The 27,281-nt window shown below is 41.1% G+C and overlaps 2 protein-coding genes across 2 annotated transcripts in view; both read left to right on the top strand.

Moving 5' to 3' along the window:
- Nucleotides 1-19,808, top strand: part of abca5 (ATP-binding cassette, sub-family A (ABC1), member 5) — a 34,920-nt gene extending 15,112 nt beyond the window's left edge. The window contains exons 12-38 of the mRNA XM_084077522.1: nt 176-462; nt 1,513-1,632; nt 2,114-2,252; nt 2,548-2,638; nt 3,495-3,634; nt 4,131-4,250; nt 4,525-4,729; nt 5,152-5,318; nt 5,666-5,793; nt 6,347-6,484; nt 6,616-6,729; nt 7,601-7,771; nt 8,799-8,912; nt 9,700-9,837; nt 10,563-10,631; nt 10,781-10,872; nt 11,422-11,545; nt 11,836-11,953; nt 12,065-12,156; nt 12,775-12,950; nt 13,108-13,183; nt 13,503-13,597; nt 13,776-13,895; nt 14,266-14,418; nt 14,532-14,611; nt 15,196-15,251; nt 15,369-19,808. Coding sequence (XP_083933648.1) covers nt 176-462; nt 1,513-1,632; nt 2,114-2,252; nt 2,548-2,638; nt 3,495-3,634; nt 4,131-4,250; nt 4,525-4,729; nt 5,152-5,318; nt 5,666-5,793; nt 6,347-6,484; nt 6,616-6,729; nt 7,601-7,771; nt 8,799-8,912; nt 9,700-9,837; nt 10,563-10,631; nt 10,781-10,872; nt 11,422-11,545; nt 11,836-11,953; nt 12,065-12,156; nt 12,775-12,950; nt 13,108-13,183; nt 13,503-13,597; nt 13,776-13,895; nt 14,266-14,418; nt 14,532-14,611; nt 15,196-15,251; nt 15,369-15,509 — 3,464 coding nt within the window. The 3' untranslated portion in view covers nt 15,510-19,808. The remainder of the gene's footprint in view (nt 1-175; nt 463-1,512; nt 1,633-2,113; nt 2,253-2,547; nt 2,639-3,494; nt 3,635-4,130; nt 4,251-4,524; nt 4,730-5,151; nt 5,319-5,665; nt 5,794-6,346; nt 6,485-6,615; nt 6,730-7,600; nt 7,772-8,798; nt 8,913-9,699; nt 9,838-10,562; nt 10,632-10,780; nt 10,873-11,421; nt 11,546-11,835; nt 11,954-12,064; nt 12,157-12,774; nt 12,951-13,107; nt 13,184-13,502; nt 13,598-13,775; nt 13,896-14,265; nt 14,419-14,531; nt 14,612-15,195; nt 15,252-15,368) is intronic.
- Nucleotides 19,809-20,673: 865 nt separating this feature from the next.
- chmp6b (charged multivesicular body protein 6b) lies at nt 20,674-26,988 on the top strand. The gene is made up of 8 exons (XM_084078550.1): nt 20,674-20,875; nt 21,206-21,315; nt 21,489-21,576; nt 21,673-21,759; nt 22,345-22,410; nt 22,589-22,669; nt 23,829-23,908; nt 25,201-26,988. Exons 1-8 carry the CDS (start codon nt 20,813-20,815, stop codon nt 25,244-25,246), a joined length of 621 nt encoding a protein of 206 aa, XP_083934676.1. The 5' UTR covers nt 20,674-20,812; the 3' UTR covers nt 25,247-26,988.
- The last annotated feature ends 293 nt before the right edge of the window (nt 26,989-27,281 follow it).

The raw sequence follows: 27,281 nt of genomic DNA on the forward strand, positions 1-27,281 counted from the left end.
GAAGGCCAGGTGAATGCAGTTAAGTCACTGGAAACACTGTACCAGTGTGTTCCATCGAGATGAGTTGTTGAGGAGCTGAGTAGTGTGTAGCTGTGTAGTGATGTCTGTAGAAAGAGCTGCATCCTCCCCTCTGATGCCATTCCTCCCGCTCCCCTCTGACGGACCCTGCCCTCAGGTTTGACCTTTGACATCTACGAGGGCCAGATCACGGCACTGCTGGGCCACAGTGGGGCCGGCAAGTCCACCCTGATGAACATCCTGTGCGGCATCTGCCCGCAAACCGATGGCTCAGCCACCATCTACGGCACCCCGGTGGCAGAAATCGCAGACGGGTCGGAGATGAAGCAGCTGGTGGGCATTTGCCCCCAGTTCAACATCATATTCGACGTGCTCACCGTGCAGGAGCACCTGAGGATATTCGCCGCCATCAAAGGGATACTGCCAGCGGACATTGACAGCGAGGTTTGTACTATGTACACGTTCTGTAAAGCCTGATTTACACTTGGAAGTGTGCCATGTAGTGCACTGAAAACAGCAGATCTACAAGCTCACAACACGTTGCACTGCGAGCTTGTAGATCGGCAATTTTTGGTACGTGACACCGGCGCACTACTAAGTGTAAATCGCTGTTAAGGGGCCATGAGCGGAGTAGTGCTTTGAATATCCAGAGAGCTCGCACGGAGCGTTTATTGATGCCCGCTGTGCTCAAACATTGTGTCATATGTGTTTTTAGCCCAAATAGCCTAGCTGAAACTACTGTAATCATGGACTGCTGTGGTAACGATTCAATGTCAGGTCGTAAATGACTAGCCAGGAGGATCAAACATGACATTGATGAGCAGCGCTCCTCTGCAAAACATGAACTATTTTCTGCTTCAAGCATTCAAGCATTCTGCAAAACACGCTGGTGCTGAAATGCGATGCTCTGACGCTGGAGATACCCAAGAGATGCATGGCAGAAAAGTGCTGCTAAGAAACAAAATAACGCTTTCTGTGGACATGGCCACTAACTCTGCTTCACTGGCAGCCATACTGATACTGATGCAGTTAGTGAGGCTCAGTGAAACCGTGTGCAGATTGTATGGAAGAGACCTTCTATTCCCCAAAATAATACTCTTTGGAAACCAAGGGTTAGAGGTCTGATCACCTGCATATCTTCCGTTTCCCATGAAGTACTTTCCATCAATTTCATTTACTGTTTCTCTTGTTTCAAATGTGTCCCTGTGAGCAACCTGCCTGTAAACAAATTAGACCCATCAATTGATACTGATTCTGGAAGCTGGTGAGAACATTTACCTGATCATGATGGCTTGAGGAAGCCATTCCGCATTAGTTTCATTTGCTTATCACAGAGCTGCTACAGTGAATGTCAGTGATCTGTGTTTTGGTCCACTGAAGGGGTTTAGGTGTTTTTTCTGTGGTAGATACAAGTATGTCAACTTCTCTGATTAACAGCACGTTACACAGGATTTACCCTGATGGCCCACTGTGGTTTTTTTCTCCGTCCTTTAGGTGTCCAAAGTCCTGAAAGACCTGGACTTGGAGAAGATCATGCATGCTCAGGCCAAGAATCTGAGTGGAGGTCAGAAGAGGAAGCTCTCTGTGGGAATTGCCATTTTGGGAGATCCTAAGGTAACTGAAGCGGAACGTGTTTATGAGCATCGTATGAGTCATGTTGGGGTCTATAAGTCACATGGAGTTGCCTCGTATTGGCGTGTGTCAAGAAGATTAATACTAGGTTGCTTATTGGTAGGGCTGGGCAATATGTTAATAAGAGACAAGGAATCGTGTGGGATGTTGGATATCGTAGTATTTGTGATAAGTGTTGTCTTCTTTTCCTGGTTTTAAAGGCTGCATTACAGTAAAGTGATATAATATTATGAAATTACCTGACTGTTCTAGCTGTTCTTTTATTTGCCCTTAATCACTTAGTTATTATAGACATTACTGATGATTATTTATCAAAAATGGCATTGTGTATCTTTTGTCAAAGCACCAGTAGTTATTCCCACAAAATAATGACAATATCGATGTTGAGGTACTGGTCAAAAGAATTAGTATGTTTTTGCTCCCTCTTACACTGACATGCGTGTGACTGTGTGCTTTGCTTTAGATCCTGCTCTTGGACGAGCCCACGGCAGGGATGGACCCCTGCTCCAGACACCAGGTGTGGTCTCTGCTGAGGAGTCGCAGAGCAGGCAGGGTCATTGTTCTCAGCACTCATTACATGGACGAGGCTGACATTCTGGCCGGTATGCCCTTTTCATGTTAACTCATAAACTAATAGCATAAATTGTACTGGATTGTCCTCTGTATTAGCATGGCTAACGTGACAGCACTGTACTGTGCAGTCTGTTTTTGCTAGACTACCTCTACCTCAGTATTCCTCATGCTGAAGAATGGTTTTGCACTCACCTTTTGAGATATTTTTTTTTTTTCATCATTCATTTTAAAACAACACTTTTGGCCCTGCAGCCTTCATTGGTGTCATTACATTTTGACCTTACATAGTTTAAACCACTGACTGTGGTACATTTTTGTGTCTAGATCGTAAAGCTGTGATCTCTCAAGGTCAGCTGAAGTGTGTTGGCTCGTCCCTGTATCTCAAGACCAAGTGCGGTGTGGGATATCACCTCAGGCAAGTAGCTAATACTACTGTTAAAATGTGATGTTTCCAATCACAATCATATTGACCACTTTCAACCTGGCGTCCCTGTTTTGTCCTTTGGACAAAACAGGGACATCCTTTAGTTTGGACATGTCATTATATGCTAAAATGTTGCAAAAATAGCTATTTTCACTATTCATCATATCGTCACCTTGCTAAACTAATGGCCTAAGTCATTTTTTGAGGAAATTTATATTTTTGCCTAAATCATCTCCTCATGACACTGGCCACCTCTGGTAAAATCGCCCAACTCCTAATTGAAAAGGACCATGCTGTTCACTCCCCTTTTAGTATAATGGCCTATACTCCCTAGTGTGACTTAGGCCAAAATAGGCTTTTTTTTGGCCTAAGTCAGCATGGTTTTGTGACTTAAGCCAAATTATTTACTGATTTAGGCCATTTTGAAAACATTTTTGCTTTTTTTTTTGGCCAGTCAGATTGAATCCTATTTAAACCTATTTAAATCTCTTATGTTACATAACTGATAGACAGTGTTATTTCTATTTAAATAGTCATAATTTGTTATAAATATTTTGGGTGAAATGATTAAGAAATATCATATAGTTTTGTTTTGGATCAGTTTTTTATTTTTCCTGAAAAACTTAAAAAAATGACTTGGGCCATTAGTTTAGCAAGGCGACGATATGACGAAGTATATAGGGCTTAAATGATTGATTTTAATTATATCATCTTTATCATATGAAGTGTATTTTCTTTCCAGGGTGTTTTGTATTGAGGGGGTTTTAATATTACAGATAATACAAATAAAAAAACTGTGTTTGCATACCTATTTGATGTGCTACTCTCTTCTTTCTCCTGAATACAGAATGTCTGTCAATGAGGGATGTGGGGCAGATAAAGTCACATCACTGGTCAAGGAGCACGTTCCCAAGGCACAGTTGTCAAGGCAACAAGAGGCAGAGCTTACGTTTACTCTGCCTTTTGAAAGCATGGACACCTTTGCAGGTCAGATCACAGGAATTACATAAGCAGCAAAGTAATAGTGGTCTGTGTGGCTGTAGCGGTACCATTACCAGAAATTAGCCCTATAGAATTTGGAAGTGCATTAGATGTAACTGTAATTTGTTTTATAATCCTACAGTAAGGACAGCAAGGCATTTAACCCATTAAAACCTGGAAAGCATCCGCTTCATTTTAGATTGTTGCGTTAGCTATTCAAAAATATCAGATATACAAGCTCACAGCAAGCTTGTACATCTACTATTTTTTTACATTTTTGAAAAATAGTGAAAGTGTAAGAACTACTGATTTAGAAGGCATTTGTAGAATTGGCCTCAGGTCTTGATGGGTTAAAAGTCAATGTAGTGAACATTTACATGATGGACAAATAACTGAAATGATAAACCTCACCCTTCCGGTGACCCTAACATGTTGAAACAAATGACTACTATTTCAACTACCGAGTAAGTCATTGAGTTGTCACATTTAATGTCCTCTTCAGGTCTGTTCTCTGAGCTCGACTGCAGGCCAGACCTGGGGATTACTAACTACGGCGTTTCTATGACAACTTTGGAGGACGTATTCCTCCGTTTGGAAGCTGAGGCAGAAGTAGACCAAGCTGGTAAGTGTGCAACGAGAGCAATGTTTCCAAGACACATCCCCAATCAGTGTTTAACTAGAACCCTAGTGTCCGTATTACGGGGGTGAATGTTCGCTGAAAATAGCAAAGAAATATGGTGTAAAGACACCTGGTGGACCCTGGTCAACGAAGTATAGAATGTTTAACGGGTTAATATCAGGCTATCCTCCACGATATGTTTGATCAGTTGCAGTTCACAAGCCTCTGTGCCCTTCGATTTCTCTCTCTTTCTATTGTCTCTCTCTCTGTGTCTCAGACTACAGTGTGTTCAATCAGGAGCAGCAGGTGGAGGAGGACTGTGACACGGCCTCCGTGGACGACACCGACCAGCGGCTGTTGACCTTCTCAGACAGCCGGTCTGACGCCGTGTCGGGCCACGCTTTGTGGAGACAGCAGTTCAGCACCGTGGCCTGGCTCCACATGCTCAACATGCGCAGGGAGAGGAAAGCCTTCGTCTACACGTGAGTGTGCGGAATTGAAGACAATTACGTTAACAAATAAAAACTAGACTAAAATGTTAGGGAGAATGGAGATGAGATCCAATAGAACTAAAAGACAAGTGATTTTATTTTTGGTTGCACTTGGGTGTTGCGCTCTGAAAATAGCAGATCTACAAGCTCACAACGCGTCACGCTCCGACACGTTGTGAGCTTGTAGATCGGCTATTTTCAGCATGCAACTATGTGTAAAATCTGCCATTACCAAAATACATTTTTGTTGACAAAATCAACTGTAGATTTAGTCGACTTTTCAGATAAAATATGACTAAAACTAAATGACATTTTATTCAAAAGACTATGACTGAACTAAATCAAAATTTGCTGTCAAAATGAACACGCAATGATGTATTCATTCAGTTTCTCCATCCTTCCTTTGTCCCCAGACTGGCCCTGTTCCTGGTGTTCGTGGCTGCGGTGCTGGTCCTGTCTCTGGCCACGGGCAACATCCAGATCCACTCACCGGACAGACAGTTCCTGCCCATCTACCTCCTGAAACGCCACCAGGCGCCCAGGAAGTACGCCACCAGCTTACTGGTTTGCAACTCCTCAGGTTAGGCTAAAGTTTCGTTTTTTTCCCCCCACATCCTTTTCTAGAATCATTTGACTCTGCTATAGAGGCAAATGATCAATATGAATCCTATACCTTGAACTTTCTGTTATGGACTTCAGATGGACTTCATATATAGATGTAAATCGATGTTTGCTGTTGATAATTGAGCCTGGGCTAAAACTGTAAACACACATTACGCCTGCTCTTATGCCGTGTCATTTGCTGATGAATGGATGATCATGATTCCTATAGTATTTTTCTCTTCTCTGACACAGGTCTTTTTTTATTATTTATTTTCTGTGAAGCACTACAGTATACAAATAAATGTAACTCACATGTCTTGACAGGCTCAGATATATCCGACCTCGTCCACAACCTGGAGTCTCAGGACGTCCGAGTGGAGATGATGAAGCAGGTGGACTACATGGCAGCAGCTCCTCACAGCGCTGCCATCAACGTGACAGGATCCAGCAAGGTCCATTTCATGATGCATACACACAGTTTATTTGATGCTATAAGAATGTAATATACGTTCCCCTGGCTGTTATCAGAGATATAACATTAATCATGGACTGACATCTTCCTTGTTGCATTTCCATTTATCTAAACAAGAGTGCACTCAGTTTGAGGGCTACTGCACTAAGAGGTCTATTGAAAGCCAGACGTTAAATTCTTTAAAAGGACACTTGTTGTGATCGTCTGACATTTTGTCCTGGCATGCGGAATGTGCACTGGTGCCAGGCTCAATGCCTTAGGCTCAATGCCCTTTCGTTGCAGTCGGGTGGAAACCTTGTACGTACAGTATGTGCAAAACCATTCCTTTTTACATTTATTTTAAAAGCATTTAAAATAGTGAAAATAGCCAATCTACATGCTCACAACGCATCGCAATGCGCTGTAGATCGGCTATTTTCACTACTTTGGTGTGACACTTTTGTATGATGAAGCATACATTTCTGGGGGAAAAACATGAAACATGGATATACAAGGTTTCTGCCTGACAGCGACATTTTACTACCTATTAACAGGGTTTCCGGTATAGTGTGGCGTTCAACAGCACCACAGTGCACTCGCTGCCAATGGCGGTCAATGTCCTGAGTAACGCTCTCCTGCGAGGCCTCAACAGCACCGGGCGGATCCGAACCTGGACCAAGCCTTTTGACTATGTGAGCATTTCCCAGACACCATTTTAACTAAAGACACACAATCTAAATGTCAGATTAGCTTGGCCGTGTCAAGCATGTTTCAAATGTAAATACTGATTCGATGCATGTGTTTATGGAAATGAATCCTCCAGCAAATCCCAGAAGCCACGTCCTATGCCCTGGTGTACATCGAGGCCATCATACTTGGCATGCTGGCAGCTGGAATGCCAGCGTACTTTGCAATGGACCATACCCGAGACAGAGAGGTACAGTAGCGTACATTACCGTTCCGTTGATGATCAAGTTAAGACTTCATTCCTTTCATTGGTCTAGCATAAGTAGCTCTTAATTTGAAAGCAGTATCTGCACCTCAGCATTTATTGAGTTGTGTAGGTATCATGTAGGAGTTGGATCTAGATGGATCCTGTGTGTGTATTCTGATATACAGTAGGTCTACCAAACATCATGCTTTTATACTTACAGTTAATATACTTACAGTTATACTTCATTGTATGGCGGTTTTGTTTGCTGAAAATGACTAGCTTTCAGTTATTTTAATCTGTTATTTAGGTGTAACCACTTTCAACCTGGCATTCCTATTTTAGGCATGTCATTATGCCTAAGTGAACATTTCCAAAAAATAGCAGATCTACAAGCTCATGTTGTGAGCTTGTAAATTGGCTATTTTTGCCGTACACAAATCGGTTACACCAGTGGTTGTCAACCTTTTCAGCCCGCGACCCCCCAAAATAATCATATTTGAACTGGGGACGCCCCACCCTGACAAGCACTTAGAATTGTAGGAGTTGAGGCATTACATTTTGTTTGACTCGGTTCCACAGATAAATATCGTGAAAATAGCTGATCTACAAGCTCATAACAACTGGCAACGCGAGGCGCTGTGAGCTTGTAGATCGGCTATTTTCAAAATTGTTGCCTCTTTCTTACATTATTTGACAATTTTGCCAATGTTTGACAAGTTTTTATAGTATAGTTTGTCACTTCACTGTCATCTGGGGACCCCCCCCCCCAAAAAAATCAAGTGGGGACCAACAGGTTGAGAACCACTGAGTTACGCAACGGCACAGTGCTGATTCAGTGACCTCATACCTTGTTGTAATTGTTCCGTTGTTGTAGATCAAGTGTCGCTCCACTCTCCGCATCTCGGGCATGGTGCCCTCGGCCTACTGGTGTGGTCAAGCAGCGGTGGACATCCCCTTCTATTACATCATCCTGTCTGGCATGACCGTCATCCTCTTCTGCTTCCACACAGGCAACTTGCTCACGTCCAGCAACCTCACCGCTGTGGTTAGTAGTACCCACCAGTGGTGGAAAAAGTACTGACTCACAATGCAGAATGTCCCATTTCACAAGTTTTCAAATGTATAAAATGTATAGAAAATCTTTTGAAAATAGCCGATCTACAAGCTCACAATGCGTCGGACTTCATGTGCCGGTTTGTGACATCGGTCATCTATCTATGATGCCAGTCCTTTTATGACTATTACGTATTATGACTCCATATTTGGGCAAAATTTCAGTCTGATCATAGCCCCATTGTTAAATCTTTCAAAAAGTATAAATGATCTGCATAATGTGAAAATATTAGTGGAGGTACTTCTGTGGACTAATGGCAGCATGCATATTGCATACAATGTTTGGTGCTGGTTGGTCCAGCGGCTTGCGAGATTAGCTCCAGAGACACCCACAGATCCTCTTATAGAAGGCTAGCCTCATGCAGAACAACACTGTAAAAAAGCTAAATCATTATTTTCTTTTGACAGAAAAGGCACAGGGCATCTGCTTAATCTACAATACAGGAAGTGAGTGGGCTAGATAGAGGGTTGGCACTTAGACCAGAGCACCTGCTGCCACAGTTGGTGTCGTCAACGTTTGGAAAGCTGTTGCCCACTCACACCAATTCAACTAAAATACTGTATTGCACCTCTTGTTGTTGCACCAAAGAAGCTACAGATGCAGCAATGTCACATTTTTTTGTCATCAAGGGAGAGTATAAACGATGGATTGAGCAGCCCATGGGTTATTGGACACCTTGAGTGTGATGAATCACGTGTATTAACAAAAAAACAAGCTTTCATATGATTATGTTTACAGCTCAAAAAGTAGTTTAAGATTTTAGCGACTTTGTGAGCTTGTAGATAGGCTATTTTCGGTGTGCAAATTAGTATAAATTAAGCTTGACGTGCAGATGTGTGACCCACTGGTAGTTTGCAGCCGCCAATGAGTAACTCACCAAGAAAGACGCCAAGACTGATGTGAGACACTCACTGATGGATGCATTGCCATAATATTGCTATTTCCCCTCCTCACCAAGGTGTTGTGCACTGTCGGCTTCGGCCCAGCCATGATCCTCTTTACCTATGTCGTCTCCTTTGGCTTCGCCCGCGTCCAGAGCAACAGGGACTTCTTCTCTGTGGTCTCTATGATGGTGAGACAGGTTCATTCTACAATTTATGCAACAGAAACATTCAGAAATACCTACAGGATATTGTAAATATACACTGGATAACAATGCACTTTCAGAATTAACATTAGATTTGACTGAATAATACTGATGTTTTACCACTAGGTGGTGCATACACATGATTCAGCTGCTCTCTAGGGGATCACATTGAAAGAAACACAGAGGACGCAATGATATGGATGCTGTTGTTTTCTAGTTCTGACAGGGTTCTATATTCATTAGAAGCATCCCTCTTGAAAATGAGGTGTTCATATTCTAAATTTTCCAAATCTAATGTATGTGTACTGTATATAATTTATGTATTATGTATACAGATCAGATGTCTTCTGCATTACAATGCAGACTTTGATAAGTCTCCTAACTAATATTGGTCCCATCCCTTCTCTTTGGGATTGGCCACTTGTTATAAAACTGACATTGATGAATAGTGCTGCTCTGCTAAAACGTTTAACAAAATTTAACTGTGGACACCGTCCAAAAACAGAGTCCAACAGTCTGTCTTGAAAAACGGGAAGCACCATCAGCACTCCACAATTAAAGAAGTGACATAATGTTAAAAGATTCTGGTAAACGATTAAAACCAGCACACTGAAAATCCTGCACACAGTCCCTAATTTGCCAGAACATCTCATAATGAAAAATGCCGGTACAGTTAGCTTGTATATAATGAAACCGATGTAAAGTCATCCGTGGCATCACATTGATAAAACCAGAAAGCTATCCAACCCTAATGTGTGTTGTGTGCTTCAAGGTGTGTGTAGTGTCTGCTTCCCTGGTTCAGCTGTCATTTGTCAACGACAACCCAGGCCTGACCAGGAACCTGCACAACGCGCTGTGTTTCTTCAACCCTCTGTACCCTCTAATGGGCTGCCTCAACTGCATCACCAAGGTAGGCCAGTTTCTTAGTTACTCCTGCAGTTTTACAGTGTATTTATCAGAATCAGAACACCATACCCTATAGTGTATGTTGTATACAGTACTTTGTTGTACAAGGAATAGTGAAAATAGCCGATCTACAAGCATCAAACTACTCATATAGTTGATGCCTCATTCATACAGGATGATGCTTTTATTCGTTGTGAAAAACCGACCTTGTTTCAGAAACAAATTGTTGCTTAAGCAACGCATGATATTCACGTTCAGTGTGGATGTATTCAACAAAACATATTTTTGGGTGAGTTAATCACACTGCAAAATAAATGAAAATACTCCCGGTGAGTAAGGACCTTAACCCATTTAGACCTTAGGCCGATTCTAAAAACGGCTTCTAAATCCTGACCTAAGTTTTCTGAAATAAATGAATGTTGCTATATACGGTATATAGCAACAACTACACACAGAGGTGTTCCCGGCTTGAAAGGTATAACAACGCATAGGTGTTCAAAGCCAAGATACATACAACAGTACAGTATTTTCAGCCAACTGTTTTTCTCATAGTAGGGAATGTATTAACTAAAGCAAAATCAGTGTGGCTAAGTACAAATCTGCCAAAAACATAATGTAGATGCACTTAAAGATTAAGTACACACCTGATTTCCGGTGGTCCCCACCCTGTTGGTGTGTGTGTGATAAAATCCCACACTACAGTCACTCAGTGCATTTGTCCTTCTCCAGGCTACCTTCCTGCCTTCACTCTATGAAGAGAACTTCTTGTGGAAGAACTTGCTCATTGCTGTCGTGGCCGTATGTAGTACATCAAAACATTGACGTCCAAACATATAGAAAACACTTGCTGTAGAAGGAAACGTTGATCCTTTAGTGTGTGTGTGTGTGTGTGTGTGCGTGTGTGTGCGTGTGTGTGTGTGTGTGTGTGTGTGTGTGTGTGTGTGCAGCCCTATCTTCAGTGCATCCTGCTGCTGTTCCTCCTTCGCTGGCTGGAAATCCGCTATGGAGGGAGGACCATGAAGAATGACCAATTCTGCAGGTGATTCTGTAGATGTCGTTTAGACAAATCTTCAAATCAAACTTTATTTATATAGCACACTTAAAAACGACTGTATTCGACTGTATACTGCTGTACAACAAAACAATAAAATCAAATACAATTATACAAACAATCAAACAGGAGGTGATCAAGTTAAAATAAAGCTTGGCTTTGATTAAAAGCCAAGCTCTAAACTCTAGCTCTTAATACATTTAGGAATGTACTTTTAAACACCATAAAGCTCTAAGCTCTAGCTCTTAATACATTTAGGAATGTACTTTTAAACACCATAAAGCTCTAAGCTCTAGCTCTTAATACATTTATGAATGTACTTTTAAACACCTTAAAGCTCTAAGCTATTGCTCTTAATACATTTATGATGAATGTACTTTTAAACAGCAGTTTATTTACTAATGATTAAAGATTCCATTCAAGTCAAATCACTTTACATCTGGACAAAAACAATTTATTAAGCATAAAATAACTGTAAGCCTTCTATAAACCAAATTAGAGTGAATTGATCCGAATGCTCATTTTCCTTTTTTAAAGGATCTCATCGAAGGGGAAGCCCAAAGTAGAGCGGAACCCAGAGGAAGGGTTGAAGGAGGATGAGGATGTACAGATGGAGAAGGCCAGGGTGAGGGAGGCCATCACCTGCCAGTGCTGTGAGGAAGTAAGTAGTGCTTGGCAAACTCCATTCAATTGAAAGTGAGTTTCTCAATTTCATACGGCTCATGCACTCAAGACAAGGAGTCAGTTACTGTCAGAAAGTGTACCGATCTTAATGTTTCTCAATAAATGGTACAGCCCATGCACTCAATTGATCTGACAACTTCTGACACTAGACTTTTTCAACTCTAAAGCAGCATTACAGTGTGCAGGCTGCGCTTTATCCCAGCATCAAAAGCCCTGACTACAAGCAAATCTAATTTATCTCCTTTTCTCGACACCGTCCCCCTTTAGAAACCCGTGGTGGTAGTGAGTAACTTGAGAAAGCAGTATAAGGGCAGGAGGGAAGGATTTTCTTTGCATAAGAGGAGGAAAGTGGCGACGAAAAACATCTCCTTCTGTGTTCGCAAAGGTATGTTCAGACCACACTGCCGTTAACTGCCTGATAGACTTATGTTTGATCATATTTCACTGTGCAAAATTCTTGATTCACTAATGTTGTCCCTGATGTTCCTTCCCTCAGGTGAAGTTCTCGGTTTGCTGGGGCCAAACGGAGCAGGGAAGAGCACCATTATGCATATGTTGTCTGGTGACACAGACCCTACTGCTGGTCAGGTAAAAAGACTCTTTAGTTCACTTACAAAAAAACTCTACTTAGCGATTATTCTATCGATTTACTTTTTCAGATAATCAAATAATTGAATGTATTTTATTTAAAAAAAGGCTCTCATTGTGTCTCTGTCTGTGTGCAGTATGTGTGCACTGCACTGCCTGTGTGCAACCAACAGAGTGGCACCAGAGTGCAGTCAAAACACACACACACACACACACACACACACACACACACACACACACACACACACACACACACACACACACACACACACACAGTCCGTAAATACACAATATTTTCGAGCTGCGTTTGCTTCCAGCGTTCGCGCGTCTTACTTGTGTATTAGAAGGACAATATGAATCACCAGAACCAACCGACGGGTGTTTTCAATGAATCTAACATGGTTAAAATGGAGTTTGAAGTTACAATGGGTTTGAAGGTGGCGTGTCTGATAAAATGAATATCAAATATGTAAATACTGAATCAAGCAACTTAAAAACTGTCTGGGGTGATCACAAAAGCCTGAGTAGACGATAAAATGACCCCAAACATATTTGAAAGTGAAATATCCCTTTAACTCTCAAAGTTATGACTGTCTGTGCGGAACCTTTCCTCCCCAGGTGCTAATGGGTGACTACAGTACAGAGTTCCGTCCGGTGGATAGTCCCCTGGAGCACGTGGGGTATTGTCCACAGGTCAACCCTCTGTGGCCCAGGATCACCCTACAGGAGCACCTAGAAATTTACGCGGCCATTAAGGGCATCCGAGCACAGGAGGTGCCAGGTATCATTGAACGGTATGTTAATGCAAATTCCTATAATTATTTATTGAAATAGATTGCTAGGTTGGCACTGGAAATCTCAACTTGCATCTAATTTCCTCTGCACTGTCTCTTCATCACCATGTCTGTCCATGTGGTTTACACTTAGTCACAGTTCTTCTTTTATCTCCAGTGTTGTCAATGCTCTAGAGCTGAAGGACCACCTGAACAAGCAAGCCAAGACACTGTCTGCAGGAATCAAGAGGAAGGTGAGAAGAGCTTCCCTCTAGCTCTTCCCCCTAGATTGTTGCTTGGATTCTTAGTTGTGTCGACACTTGTGCACAACTAAGTATAAATAAAACGTTATTTTACCCCCACGGCCATCCAGACCCTTTTCAGCTTTTGGCCTCTAAAGAAGACAACATTATTTATTTATTTTTGTTGTGTACAATTCGTTGAGTTCTTTTGAATATTTTGTCCTATTTCAGCTCATTTCCCAAGTGCATATTCTCTTATAGAGCTTCTCTTTCACGGATTAATCATTGCTGCATTTCTGTGGTTGACCAGCCTGTTGTCTCTTGTTTTCAGTTGTGCTTTGCCCTTAGTATGCTGGGGAACCCTCAGATTGTGTTACTGGATGAGCCCTCAACAGGAATGGATCCCAAGTCTAAACAGCGCATGTGGTGAGACAATAAAAGCTCTTCATTGCAGCTGAAATTAAAAAGAAATTGTAGCATGGGGCATCAAATATGTTTTTTTTGTTGGGGTGGTCTTTTTAGTAGAAGGTGTCCAAATGTTGACCTCTGTTGTTACCAATTCTAAATGGCTTATGACTGTATTATCTTTCCCTCTTGTGTGTAGGAGGGCAATTCGTGCTGCTTTCAAGAATAAACAGCGGGGAGCCATCCTGACCACTCACTACATGGAGGAGGCTGAGGCTGTGTGCGACCGTGTAGCAATCATGGTGTCTGGTCAGCTGAGGTTAGTGCACGCACACAAGCACGCCGAACATAGCCGATCGAGTATAGGTGTAGGTATAAATCAGGCTTTACAGTTATGCAGGCATACTTTTTTTTTTTGCAGTTTTTTGCATTTTTTTCAGGCATTTTTCAATGAATAATAAAAACAGGATTTTAACAGATAAAATCAATACCACAATACAAAATATAAATGAAATTAGAAAAACAAAGAACAAGAAACAAACCAAAGGCATACATAACAAACCAACATCATACACAACATAATCAAACGACATACGAAAAACATAAGGCTGATGATTCACACACCCAGAGGGCAAAACGAACAGCATCACAATCTACCACAATACAACCCTACCCTCTCTCTCTCTCAGGTGTATCGGCTCTATCCAACACCTGAAAGGGAAGTATGGCCGAGGCTACAGCCTGGAAGTGAAGCTCAGAGAGGAGTTGACGGGTCTGCAACAAGTGGCACTGCTGCATAAGGAGATCCTCAGAATCTTCCCTCATGCTGCCCGACAGGAGAGGTGAGACCTCATGCCTAATTTATGCCATATGCTGTGTATAAATCAGATATAACTCTGTATGTGTGGGTCTGTTTTCGAACGGAATTGTCTGATTTTTTGGCACCATGTTGCAGCTTTGCCACACTGATGGTTTACAAGATCCCCATGGAAGACGTTAAATCACTGGCCACAGCATTCTCTCAGTTAGAGAGTGGTAAGTCGTCACTCCACGCGCGCGCGCACACACACACACGCACACACACAGACACAGACACACACACACACACACACACACACACACACACACACACACACACACACACACATTGGTCATCTGCCTTATGTGTACTGCCTCAATTAATGGATATTAACCCATTGAGACCTGAAGCCGATTCTACATGTCTCCTAAACAGTTTTCTGAAAAACGTATGTTTCTATATCAGTGGTGCTCAATCTTTTTCATGTCAAGGACCCCCAAAATTATATGTATTTGGCCGCGGACCCCCATCAAATTAGTTTGTTCCAGGGACCCCCAGAAGCAAAGATTTGAGTTAAAAATGTTTGCTTTAAAAATATATATATATTCAAAGATTTGAACACATTTTCACAAATTTTCAAAAATAGCAGATCTACAAGCTCGTAGTGTGGCACTCGGTGCCGCGCTATGAGCTTGTATATCTGCTATTTTTGAATAGCCCAAAGTGTAAAATAATGCTTTTTTAGCTCAAATCTAAAAATGACACAGGTCCAGGTCTCAATGGGTTAACAGATTAATCATGCATTTCTTTTCACCTCCAGCAAAGCAAAGCTTCAATTTTGAAGAGTACAACTTCTCACAGTCTACGTTAGAGCAGGTATACATTCTAATTGTTCCGCCTGTTTTTTCTACCTTTTTCAATTAGGTCAGCATTACCTGCAACGCTCACTAAACCACCTCTCCCCCTTCCCTCTCTTCTCCGTCCGTCCTCTAGGTGTTCATGGAGTTTGCCAAGGAGCAGGAGAACGAGGAAGAGGAGGTGGGCTCTCTGAGCACCACCTTCCAGTGGCAGAGACTGCGTCAGGACGGCCCTGTGTCAGTCAACAACACGGACAGCATCGTGCATCAGCTGTGATCCCCCATCCACCCACCTTGAGGGAGGGCGGCGATCAACTAATACTGACCTGCCGGGGTACAACTGCCACCGGGGCAGCGGGGGCACATGCTAGCACTCGCCCCGCTCCACGCTCGCCCACCCACCCCCGTGTGGATGAGACGGACCTCTTCTACGGGCTGGACCCTGGAGGGGATCGTGTATTACTACATGGGGCCGATCTGTGTGTGTGCGTGCATGTTGGGGTCGGGTGGGGTGGTGGGGCTGAGGGGTATTAAGGCTCCCTGTCCACGGGGCTGAGGTGCGTGCGTCTATAACTCTTGTATGCAGAGTGCTCTGTGTTTTCTGACTTGCACTGACCGTGGAGCCTGCAGACGAAGCACTAACGCGACACCTACTTTTTTTTATCTTCACACAGAGAAAATATATCTTTGCTGTCGTGCAGAAACCTCTTATCTCCATATTTTAACTTTTTGTGTTTTTCAGTAAATGAATGCCCTACTTGATCATCCTACAGCGTCACACAAAAGCATCAAAACGACGCATTTTGAGCTTGTAGATCTGCTACTTTTGCTATTTTTTTATTTGAATCCTGAAAAGTAACCGTTTTGGCCATATGAGGTTTCCACCCGACAGAGACGATATATAAAGTGTATTTGTATATATAAATACACACACGATATTTATAATTTGTAAACCTTTCCATCCATTCTCCTCGATGGGAGACATTACAGTAAGCGTGTTTGCTCTTCATCCATTTGTTTTTGTGAAACTTTATAGTGGTTTATAGGTGTTTATTAAAAACTACCAGTAGTGGGATCCGTTCACGATGGCACCAAAGCAGCACATCTCTAAACCACACACACTCATACACTCCTGTGCACAGTGACACTAAGGGGCACTTTTTTTTTTAGTGTCGGTAGCATGTGGATGAAATTGCACTTGCTCAATGGGAGTGGAGGCAGAGTGCATATGCCCATTTGCTGCACAGATGCATGAAGCATATAAGTTGTGGAGAGATGCCATTTTATGTTGTACAGAATAAGAGTGCCCCTTCTCGCAGTTCCCCCTAGAGCAGTGGTTTTCAACGCTTTTCATATCAAGGTCCATTATTTATTCGGCATTTGAGCCACGGACCACCGTTTGATGAGATTTAGCCTCTCAGACCCAAAAAGATTTTGTTGTCGTTTGATTTTGTTGGTTTTGTCCACAATTCCATGCTGTAGTCATGTTGGTAACATAGCAGAGATAAACAGGCAAACGTTGATCAAAATAACAATTATTTAAGCAATGCAGATGTTTATGGTTTCATTTTACACTCTCAATAGTTAAATATCCATAAGGGTCCATTTGGTTACCAACTCAACATCATTTAGCTGGGGACCACCTGGAACCCCCTCAAGGACCACTGGTGGTCCCCGGACCACTGGTTGAGAACCACTGCCCTAGAGTGTCCCAAAAGGAATTACTGGTGAACGCTTCACTGCTCAGCAGAGATGTTGCTACTGCTTGTTTTTCTCTGAGCTCGGACATAATCTCTCCTTGCTTACAGCGTGCATGCTGGAGAGGAAGTCTTTTAGAATGTGACAGATGGACATTCATTGGGATGTTTGATTTTTTGGACATAATGCTCACTGCCCCGTGGCCTTCCTCTCTGTAGGTTTAAGCTTCAGAATTGAATAAATAGCCTGAGAATGTAGTCTAGAATATGCACTCCAGTACATGTAGCACGCCATTAGCACACCATTCTCATCAAACACTCGGCACGGGCACTAACCTCAGAGTCGTGGCAGCATCACATTTGAATCAATACATGTATGTACATACAGTCATTTTCTCAAGACAATATTTTAAAGATTTTTTCTCCGCCAACTTTTATGGGGGTGGATATTTTTGACATTAGATTTTGAATGTATGTTGGGCCTCCAAGGAGAAGGGCAGGAGTGGGCTAACTCCATACCATTCTGGAAAGAAATCTATGGAGCTCCAATGTCACTCTTATCCCTGATTTATACTTAGTTGTGTGCCAGTGTCGTGGACCGAAGATGCGCTGTGAGCTTATAGATCTTTTTGGTGCGTGACACCCACGCGCAAGTAAGCATAACTCAGGCTTTACACTTTGGTGCCGCTTTTAATCATAGAAAGACCATTATTTTGTTAGATTCCTCTAGCCTATTTTGTGTGTTTAGTTGTATATGTATGTGTTGTACAGATGGTGACTATTTGGGGGGAGGGTGGGATGGTAGGGGTATGCCTGTATAGGCTGGTACTTGTACTGAAATGCATTTTTGGTGCAATATCTGCAACCCTCCAAATTGTAATTTAACCTATTATTATTATTATATGCAGGTGAGAGGAGGAGTAGGTGTTTAGGAATTTCAAGTGTAGAGTATTCACTTGATTGCCTGTAACTGACGATGAACAGCTGAGGCTGCTCTTAACCTTTTTTTTATGTGCTGCTTATTTGACAGTCCTCAATTCAAAGTATGACAATTATTGCCTCTGGCTTTCTGCAGTAAGTTGCAGCAGACACAATTTACATTATGAGGTCGTTCTATTTGGTTCCATTTGTACACTCGGGTTAGGTTTCAGAGAGAAGTTAAAGCTACGATCCCTAAGTTTTATGTCCTGTCACGAGAGGTAATTGCAACAGTAACACCTGGTCAATAGAAGCCAGGTCTCCTGTGTGGGAAAACCAAACAATCTACTGCTCAGACAAGAGGGAATCCGCCCTTGGCCAGGGGAGATATTGGGCTTATCAGCTTCAGACAGGGCTGTTTGTGCTTCCAGACACCAGGGTCTACATTTTTCAATGGAGTAGGGAGACCACCTCCAACCACTGCAGATGTGCTAGATAGATAATGTATTAACGTACTCTATAACGTATAGAGATTGGTTCAAAAAAACATTTTATTCATTAATATAAGTTCCGGATCGCAGCTTTAACGCTAAGGATTTTACTGTGTACATGAATTCAATTTAGTCTCTTAAGCTAAAATCTTTCATCATGCATCAAACTCCAAAATTTCAGATGCCAACACTTGTACTAGTTGTCCGATCCTAAAATGATTCATTTTAGTGTGGGGCTTTTTTGTATTACAGGTGTTTGGGTTGAAGTGGCTTAGAATTGTTGTCCTCTCTTTTTTGTGTAATGGATTTTATGGGCTCTTATCTTTTTTTACTGTCACTGATGAGCGCAGAGAAGCTGTTTTACTAACCTGTGCTTCACTTTAACCACTTAAACCCTATACACTTGTTGTACATCAAATAGTGAAAGCTATTTTAGCCGAATGTTCGATTATTTTCCCCGAATGTTCGCCTATTATGACATGCCTGGAATAGGGATGCTAGAATTCATGTGGTTTGGCATCCCGCTGTGTAATGTTGAAGTCATGTTTTAGAGCATTTTCAATCTGATTATGAATATTATGAGATCGATGTTTGTCTTCAAAAATATTGCAGTTTTTTTTTGCCATTAAATGTTTTATTTTCATCTATTTAAACATTTCTACTTAATTGTCACAAGATATTTTTTTGAGCTACAATTGTCTATTTGTATCAAGTTAATAACGGAGGTGTTGGGGGGGGGGGGGGGGGGGGCAGTTTCCAAAAGATTATTGAACCTCACACAAAGTGAGGAAGTTGAATGACCTTTATTTTACTTGACATATGTATTTTTTTGCACACATGTAGCCTTGTGCACTTGAATGGGGCACGTACATAGAGTAGACTATCTGTCTTACAGTTAGGTTGGTATTTGCGTGTGATTGGGATAGGTGAGAGATGGTTACTCTGACCGTGTATAGACAGACACTGAGGATTTTACATGTACTGTAGATACATGGTGTTCACTACAAACATTTAATATGAACGTTGTCAACTACTGCAATATCCATGTGTTTGTGGTTTTAATTGTCATTCGCAGTCAAATGTAGCCATTTAAATATCATCTGCTTTCTTTTTGCACTTTTCTGATACCTGCTACCAGATTGGAAGAAAATAAATAATTTAAACCGAGAGTCTTTCACCTGGAACAGATTTTTGGCTCTATAGTATATAATTATAGGCATTTGGTACGGCAATCTTTCTTTGTTTTTGTTTTTTTCCTGGTGGTGGTATAATTGCACTATTTCTGGGAAATGTTAAACCTTTCTGTATATTATGCAATCTTTGTAAGATTATTTATGCACTGATTTTACTTTAAAGACTGTGTGGTTTAGCAGTGTGCTGTGATTTGCTCCTATAATGCCCCATGTCAAAATGAACACAGGTGATAAATGAATTCTCCCCTCCCTATGCCACATTCTCATGAATAAAATATTAAATAAAATGTAGTCTTTATCTTCTTTTACAATAGTGAGTAAATTGTTGAAACCAGTTCGTTCTCAACATGGTGTCCAGGGACCCGTGCAAGGATTCCATGGGGGTCCTCAGGTTAGGAACCAAATGGACCCATATGGCTCTGTATTTCAGATAGTGTACAAATGGACCCTTACGGGTTAATTATTTGTTTTTTATTTGTACATCCTGAGTTAGATTAACAGAGAATTGTACAGTATTGAGGTCACAAACAAAAAAAAAGGTGAGGAGCTGTGGCCAAAAGATGCATATTATTTGGGAGTTCTTGAAATAAAAAGCTTGAGAAACAAAATACGTCTTTCTTGACTATACAGCAACATTAGGCACAGGTGCCAACATTGGCACACTGGCATAAGTGAGAGAGATATTTAAAATAAAATACTTTAAAACATTTGGTCAATTAAATTAAGTTCCCTCACATGATCTGTATGCAAATTACATCCTGCACATAATTCTACATTCATTCAAACTCTGAATTCTGACTGGGGAGGGAGTTTGGGAGATATAGGTGGGTTATTGCTCTGATTCTAATGATCATTACAATGTCCTGATGTAAATATTTCAAAAGAAGAAGAAAAAAGGTTGTTTTATTTATGGGCAATCAAAATGTATTTTATTTATTGTTATGGGGTGTCATAAATAAACGTAATATTGATGGCACACTGACCATCAAGAAAATAAAAACATGGCACTTCATGTCAAAAAGGTTGCCGACCCCTGCTGTACAGTATGATCTTTTTAACTCTATGAGTATGATCCATTTCATGGAAAGTGCAATATGTCCCTCTCCGGCCTCCGTACTTCCTGGTGTGGGTGCGGACGGTTCCATTGTCAACAGATGACTACACAGCCTATGGAGGCTAATAACCAGCAGTGATCTATATTTGCAGGATTTGACACTTAACTAGTATTAATCTTACATTTTTATTCAGATTAGTGTTTACCGGCTGGTATGCGGTGTCACTATGGGGAATATCTTTGGCAAGAAGAAACGCACTCGAGTGACAGAGCAAGACAAGGCGATATTGGTGAGTGATGTTAGCTATAGCCAGTATTAGCATTAACTGTAACGTTATACTGTACTTCTACTGTCATGAGAAACTGCACTACGAAAACACCTGTTTTGTTTGGAATATAACTTGGTCTAAATCAGTGGTTCTCGACGTGGGGGGTCCCATTTGTACACTTGAGTTATGGGGGTCCTTGAAATAAAGTACTTATGTATCTATATTTTTTTTAAACGTTTGAGAACCACTGGTTTAAATGACAGGAACGGTATAGGCAGGCAGGCATTCATGTTGACTTGTCTTGTGTGTTATTATGCTGCATTATGTCTTATCTTTCTTGTCTCATTTCAGCAACTGAAACAACAGAGAGATAAGCTGAGGCAATATCAGAAGAGGATCAATCTGCACCTAGAGAAGGAGAGACTTCTAGCTAAGCAATTACTGAAGAATGGAAAGAAAGAGTAAGTACAAACCCCCATCTTAATAAGACAGCCATAAAATATACCGCCTACTGTGCCATGATGCCATCTGTTATCAAACCTACAATTGGCTTGGAACTGAGTCCCAACACAGTCCCTTGGGCAAAGTGATCTGATATCGTTTCTGATTTGACCCTCTATTTGTCTCCAAACAGAAAAGCCCTGCTCTTGCTGAAGAAGAAGCGCTACCAGGACCAGCTCCTTGACAAGACGGAGAACCAGATCAGCAACCTGGAGCGCATGGTGAGTAAACTGACAGCTGTCATTGACATGCAAATGCACCAACACTTTTGATTTTGTCCACTTGTAAATAATGCAACTATTTCTCACTCAATACAGGTTCAAGATCTTGAATTTGTGCAGATTGAAGTAAAAGTCATCGAAGGGCTGAAAGTGGGAAATGACTGTCTGAAAAAAATGCATGAGGTAGGCACAACAAAAATACCATTTTCCATACCAAATTCCATACCATGCAATCTAGAGCAGTGGTTCTCAAACATTTTCATGTAAAGGACCTCCAAATTCATGTATCTTTCTGCGGACCCTTATTTGAAAAGATGTTATGCCAGGGGACCCCCATTAGCAAAGATGTGTCCAGATTTTGTCAAAAAATTGGGTAGAGTGAATGGAGAAGGAAAGATGAAGGACACATGGGACAGATTTTGGACATATATGAACCTTCTCTGATATTGGGATTGCTAGACAGCATTTATTTTGTATTTTGTTTTTTATTTCTTGGAATGGCTGTACTGTTGTTTTATGCTGTATGCTGTTTTGTACCACTGAAGTTACATATTGTACCATATTGAAAAACAAATAAACATTTGAATTACAAAAAAATAAAAAAAATAAATGGGGCTTAAGTGTATAACTTGTCCTAATGTTGATGGGGACCACCTGGAACCCCCTCAAGGACCATTTTGAGAGCCATTGATCTAGGCTATGTCTCTCATACTGTGCTCTAAGGATGTCTACTTGGATACTGATGAGCTCTTGTTTTCCACAAACTAGGTGATGTCCATTGAGGAAGTGGAACGGATCATGGATGAAACCCAGGATTCTATTGAGTACCAAAGGGTGAGGGCTCCAGATAATGCTTTCATTTTCATTTTGGTCTAAATGAAAATGAAACCGACACCTTGGTATCTTTTTCCAGGAAATATTGGGCCATCGTTAATTTCTGAAACTATCGTGGGTTTAACATTGAAATGTGTTGGTTGTTTATTTATTGAGAGTTTGTCATCTGTCCACACAGCAAATAGATGAGATGCTAGCAGGGTCTCTGACACAAGAAGATGAAGATGCTGTACTGGCTGAGCTGGAGGCTATCACTCAGGTCAGTGTTTCTAGTAGGGCTGCCTGGGCGATGTGGAAATACCATATTGTAACGATACATTTTATTTTGTTTTTTAATTTTTCAAAAATAGCTCAAATTGCAGACGTAAGCCATTAAAAGACAGCACTTATGCCATATTACAATATACAAAATCCCAGACGATATCTAGTCTCATAAGATATCAATATATGGATATACTGGCCAGTCCTATTTTCTAGTGAGATGTAAAAGTGACACCTGGTCTGAGCCATAGAGAGAGAGAGAGAGAGAGACTTCTGTTGTAAACTAAGAACGTTCAGTAATATATGATCAAAACCAACTTACACTGGATTTGGAATTTGTTTTGGTGTGCTTAGAGATTACAAGAACAAGAAGTATGCAGATGTAATGCTTGCCACGGGCGACCAATGGTTACTGTGTAGTTCCAGCTTTGAACCCCATTCATCATGTGTTATGAATCGCACTCAATACTCGTGGCGAGATCAAAGACTGTCGTAACTCTCTCTTTCAGCGGATCTGAAGAGTCTGTCCCATAAAGCTTTGAATATCTGTACAGATATACAGTATGCAGACAGTGAAGAAATGTATTATTAATCACTTAACTCATTGAGTTCCCGAATTATTTCTGGCTATTTCTGGCCCGTACGATCTAGATTTTTTCTTTTTTTCAAAGTAAAAAAAAAAGTGCTTAGGAAGCTAGATACATATTTTCAGTTATAAGTTAAACAAGGAGTGGATGGAGCTGCAAATCTTCAAATAATGATATCTTGAGTTTTTTTTCTATTTTTTTTCAAAAACACGTGAAACACGTTAATGGCACGTTGCACCATAGCGTTAAAACACGTGAAACACGTTAATGGGTTAACACCCTTTGTACTTAGTAAACTAATACTTAGTTGACCAGGGTCAAATGTACTTGGTCCACACTTTTTTTCCTTCTCCACTCTTTGCTGAAAACAGCTGATATACAAGCTCAATTTGTGCGTTGTGCGTTGTAGACTGGTTATTTTCAGATGTCAGGGTTCAAGTGGTTAAAACAAGGTGTAATGATCATTTACCACTGCCAGTTCTCTGTTCAGTGCTGCTGTTCATCTATCTGTTATGGTTCCAGGCTCCGATGCTTTTCTCACAGTCAATATGTGTTGTTATTTACTTTCAGGGAGATGTGGAGCTTCCTGAGGTTCCCACGGAGGACCTGCCAGAAGTCCCAGAGGCAACAGAGGAGGAGAGGCCAGGCATGTGTTTTCATCAAACATCTTTGATATCGTCACAGTCGGGTGGAAACCTCATATGTCCAGAACTGTTACTTTTCAGGAAATGTAAAAAAGAACCTGTGTTCCAATGGATCCAGTGTATTTATTATTTAGTCACAAGCACTTGTTAATACTTGGTTCAATGGTTCAATGTTTATAAAGCCCACACACACACACACACACACACACACACACACACACACACACACACACACACACACACACACACACACACACACACACACACTCCACTTACACTTTCAAAAGTTTTTAGAAAAAGCTAAAATTAGTTGATCGGTCGTCTAACCCGAAGGCCGATTTGAGACGGCATACCGCCATCTTAACCGAAGGCCGATGAGGACATTAATTTACAAAAAAACCATTAAAAGTATAAATGTTTCTGCCTGACAGCGACAATAATATTACCACGATAGACAATCCCACGCCTCACCACCAGTACACAACTGTACACAACATGGTCTCCTAAGTGGGCACAATCACTCCATCTGTGTGACCGTCAGATCTCGCAAACATTCTATGATCAGTGTTGCTGGATCTCCAAAGTGTGTGTGTGTGTGTGTGTGTGTGTGTGTGTGTGTGTGTGTGTGTGTGTGTGTGTGTGTGTGTGTGTGTGTGTGTGTTGACTTCTGGTCTCCTAAACCCACGTGACACAGATACAGGAAAGTTTGCCAGTCTTGGTTTTGTCCATCCGTCTTTGTTTAATTTTTTCCTAAGGTTTCAGTTGTTACACCTTCCTTGTATTTGCTGTGGCCCGGTCATTAGGCCTGTCAGAATTATTACATAATCGTCTAATCGCAATTGTTTATGATAATTGCAATTATTTGAGATAATTGCAATTATTTTTGCATAATCGTCAAGATCGTTTCCATGATCAAAAATCACGTTTCACTTGGTGTCACTTCGTGACGCGTTGTAAGCTTGTAGATCAGCTATTTCCGCTATTTTTACATCCTTTAAAAGTTAAAAGTGATTAGATATGTCAGTAATTTCTTTGTAAATTCAAGTCATCTGCTCTGTGCAGCTTTTGATTACGAAGCCTAAAAGCCAAACAGAAATGTAATTTGTATGCATCATGCTCCAGTTTTCAATGACGGAAACAATTAAATCGTTAATCGCAATTATTTGTATGACAATTAATCGTCAACTTACATTTTGTAATCGTGACAGCCCTACCGGTCATTTGTGATGTCTGTCTGTAGCATACAAGGCTAAACATGTCACTGTGTTGCTTGTCAATCTTGTCTTTGCTGCAGAGAGGGAGCGGCCAAGGAAGAAGCCTGAACGAGAGATGCTTGCTGCCTAGATACATGCCTGAACCGCTCAGGTGACCTGGTGGCTCTTCAACAGACTGCCCTCTATACACACACACACACACTCACACACACACACACACACACACACACACACACACACACACACACACACACACACACACACACACAGACACACACAGACACAGACACAGACACAACACAAAAACATTGCCTGGAGATCTGTCTACCAAGAGGCCTGATATTATCTACCATTATGATTACCATCCGCAGTGATGAAGACTGGACCTCCTCACAGCTATCCAGCTACAGCCAGCATCTGGCCATGTAATATGCCTACCTGCCAACACCCTCTCTGGCCTCGGATACAGGCCAGTTCTCCCTATATGGCTGTGGAAATAACTGGTTAGTTATCTATCTAGCAAATTGGATGCAGCGCCTAGCTTATTGGACATTGACATAAATATTGAAGGCGTACAGGATTTCAGTAATTGTGCCTAAACCCCATCGTTATTTGATCATTTTATTTTGTGTTTAAACTTTTGTGAAGGACTAATTATATTACTCACTTGCGATGAACTAACACATATATGGCACTTTTTATTTTTTCTCTACTGAAGTATGTGACTACAACTTTCATTTTAACCACACATCATGGCAGGATTGACATAACATAACTTTGCTGTCGGGCAGAAATCTAACCTTCCATATTTCAACTTTTTGTGATTTTTCGTAAATGAATGCCCTATTTCGTCATACTACAGTGTCACAAAAAAGTACAAGATCATTATTTTTTTAATTGAAAGTGGTCAAGTCTGTCTGTGGGTTTGATAAATATTGAACCAATGAAAAGTATTAACAAGAGCGTGTAACCAAATAACTACATTGGATCCCTAGGGAGCACAGGTTCTTTCCTCCATTTCCTGAAAAGTTACGGTTGTGGACATAAGTTTTCCACCTGACAGTGACGATAACATGTAGGGCCTCTAGAGGCTGTGTTATCTTCTACGTTGAGCTCTGGCCCGGTCTGCCTTATTGGTCCCAGCCATGACGGCTTGCCCAAGATGTAAGACTCATATGATGTGTCCTTGAACATTCTTTGCATTGGAATGTTTGCGTAAGCATTTGTTTCACATAATGTTGTCCCACTCTGACCCCTTCTGGCAAACAGCTTAAACCATCTAATTATCCACTCCCTTGTGGATTGTTTCTTTTTGATTGGAGATAAGGCTAATCGTATTGTAAGGTGGCCTTACCTCTGTACTCTATACAACAATTATTTGATGGATGCTAGCATCTGTCCACGGTAATTTCTGACTGACAACATCAAACTGACATGGCAATTGGTGAAATAAGAGCATGAACCAAATGAGTATTATAAATATAGTTGGTAATTTACTGTACATACGGCACCACATAGTCACTTAGGTAGACTGACTTACGTTTAACTGCAGAAAAAAACACACACAGAACACATTGTTAAACTCACATTGTTGCATAAGATTTATGCTAATACAGTACTTTATATTAGTGTGCCAGAGTACAATGGACTGTGTTGTGCAACACAGAGGATCATTCTAACGCTTACATCTAATCTGTACAATCAGGTTGTCAGGCAGACAGATTTGCAACACTCTTATTATTGCTAATTCTCTCAAGCTGTGGAAGTTCTTTCACAACTGGGACTATGACAAACCAGTTCTATTTAAACTGGTTCATTCAGAAAATTTACCTCTTTATTGTTGTTCTCTAACAATTAAAAAAAAACTTTTTTATTGCCCTGCCCTTCATTCTCACACTTGAGCTTGCCTTTGGTGAATTGTATTTGTTTGCCCACTAGGTGGCAGCAAATGACAAATACACTATCAACTGGAAGGTGCAGCAGGTGGCTTTACATATTAAGAACTAGACCTCTAGTATTTATTTTTGGACTCATAAATATGACACTTTCCGTGAGATCACTCATATTTCGTTTCCATATCCGAACTACAGTCCAGAAATATTAAAGTGTATTATCACCATTTGAACTTCGGTAGGAGTTTGTGAGAAAAAACAACCTTGACATTA

Source organism: Gymnoscopelus microlampas (assembly GCF_963454915.1).
Source record: "Gymnoscopelus microlampas genome assembly, chromosome: 14".
In the NCBI taxonomy this organism is placed as follows: Eukaryota; Metazoa; Chordata; class Actinopteri; order Myctophiformes; family Myctophidae; genus Gymnoscopelus; species Gymnoscopelus microlampas.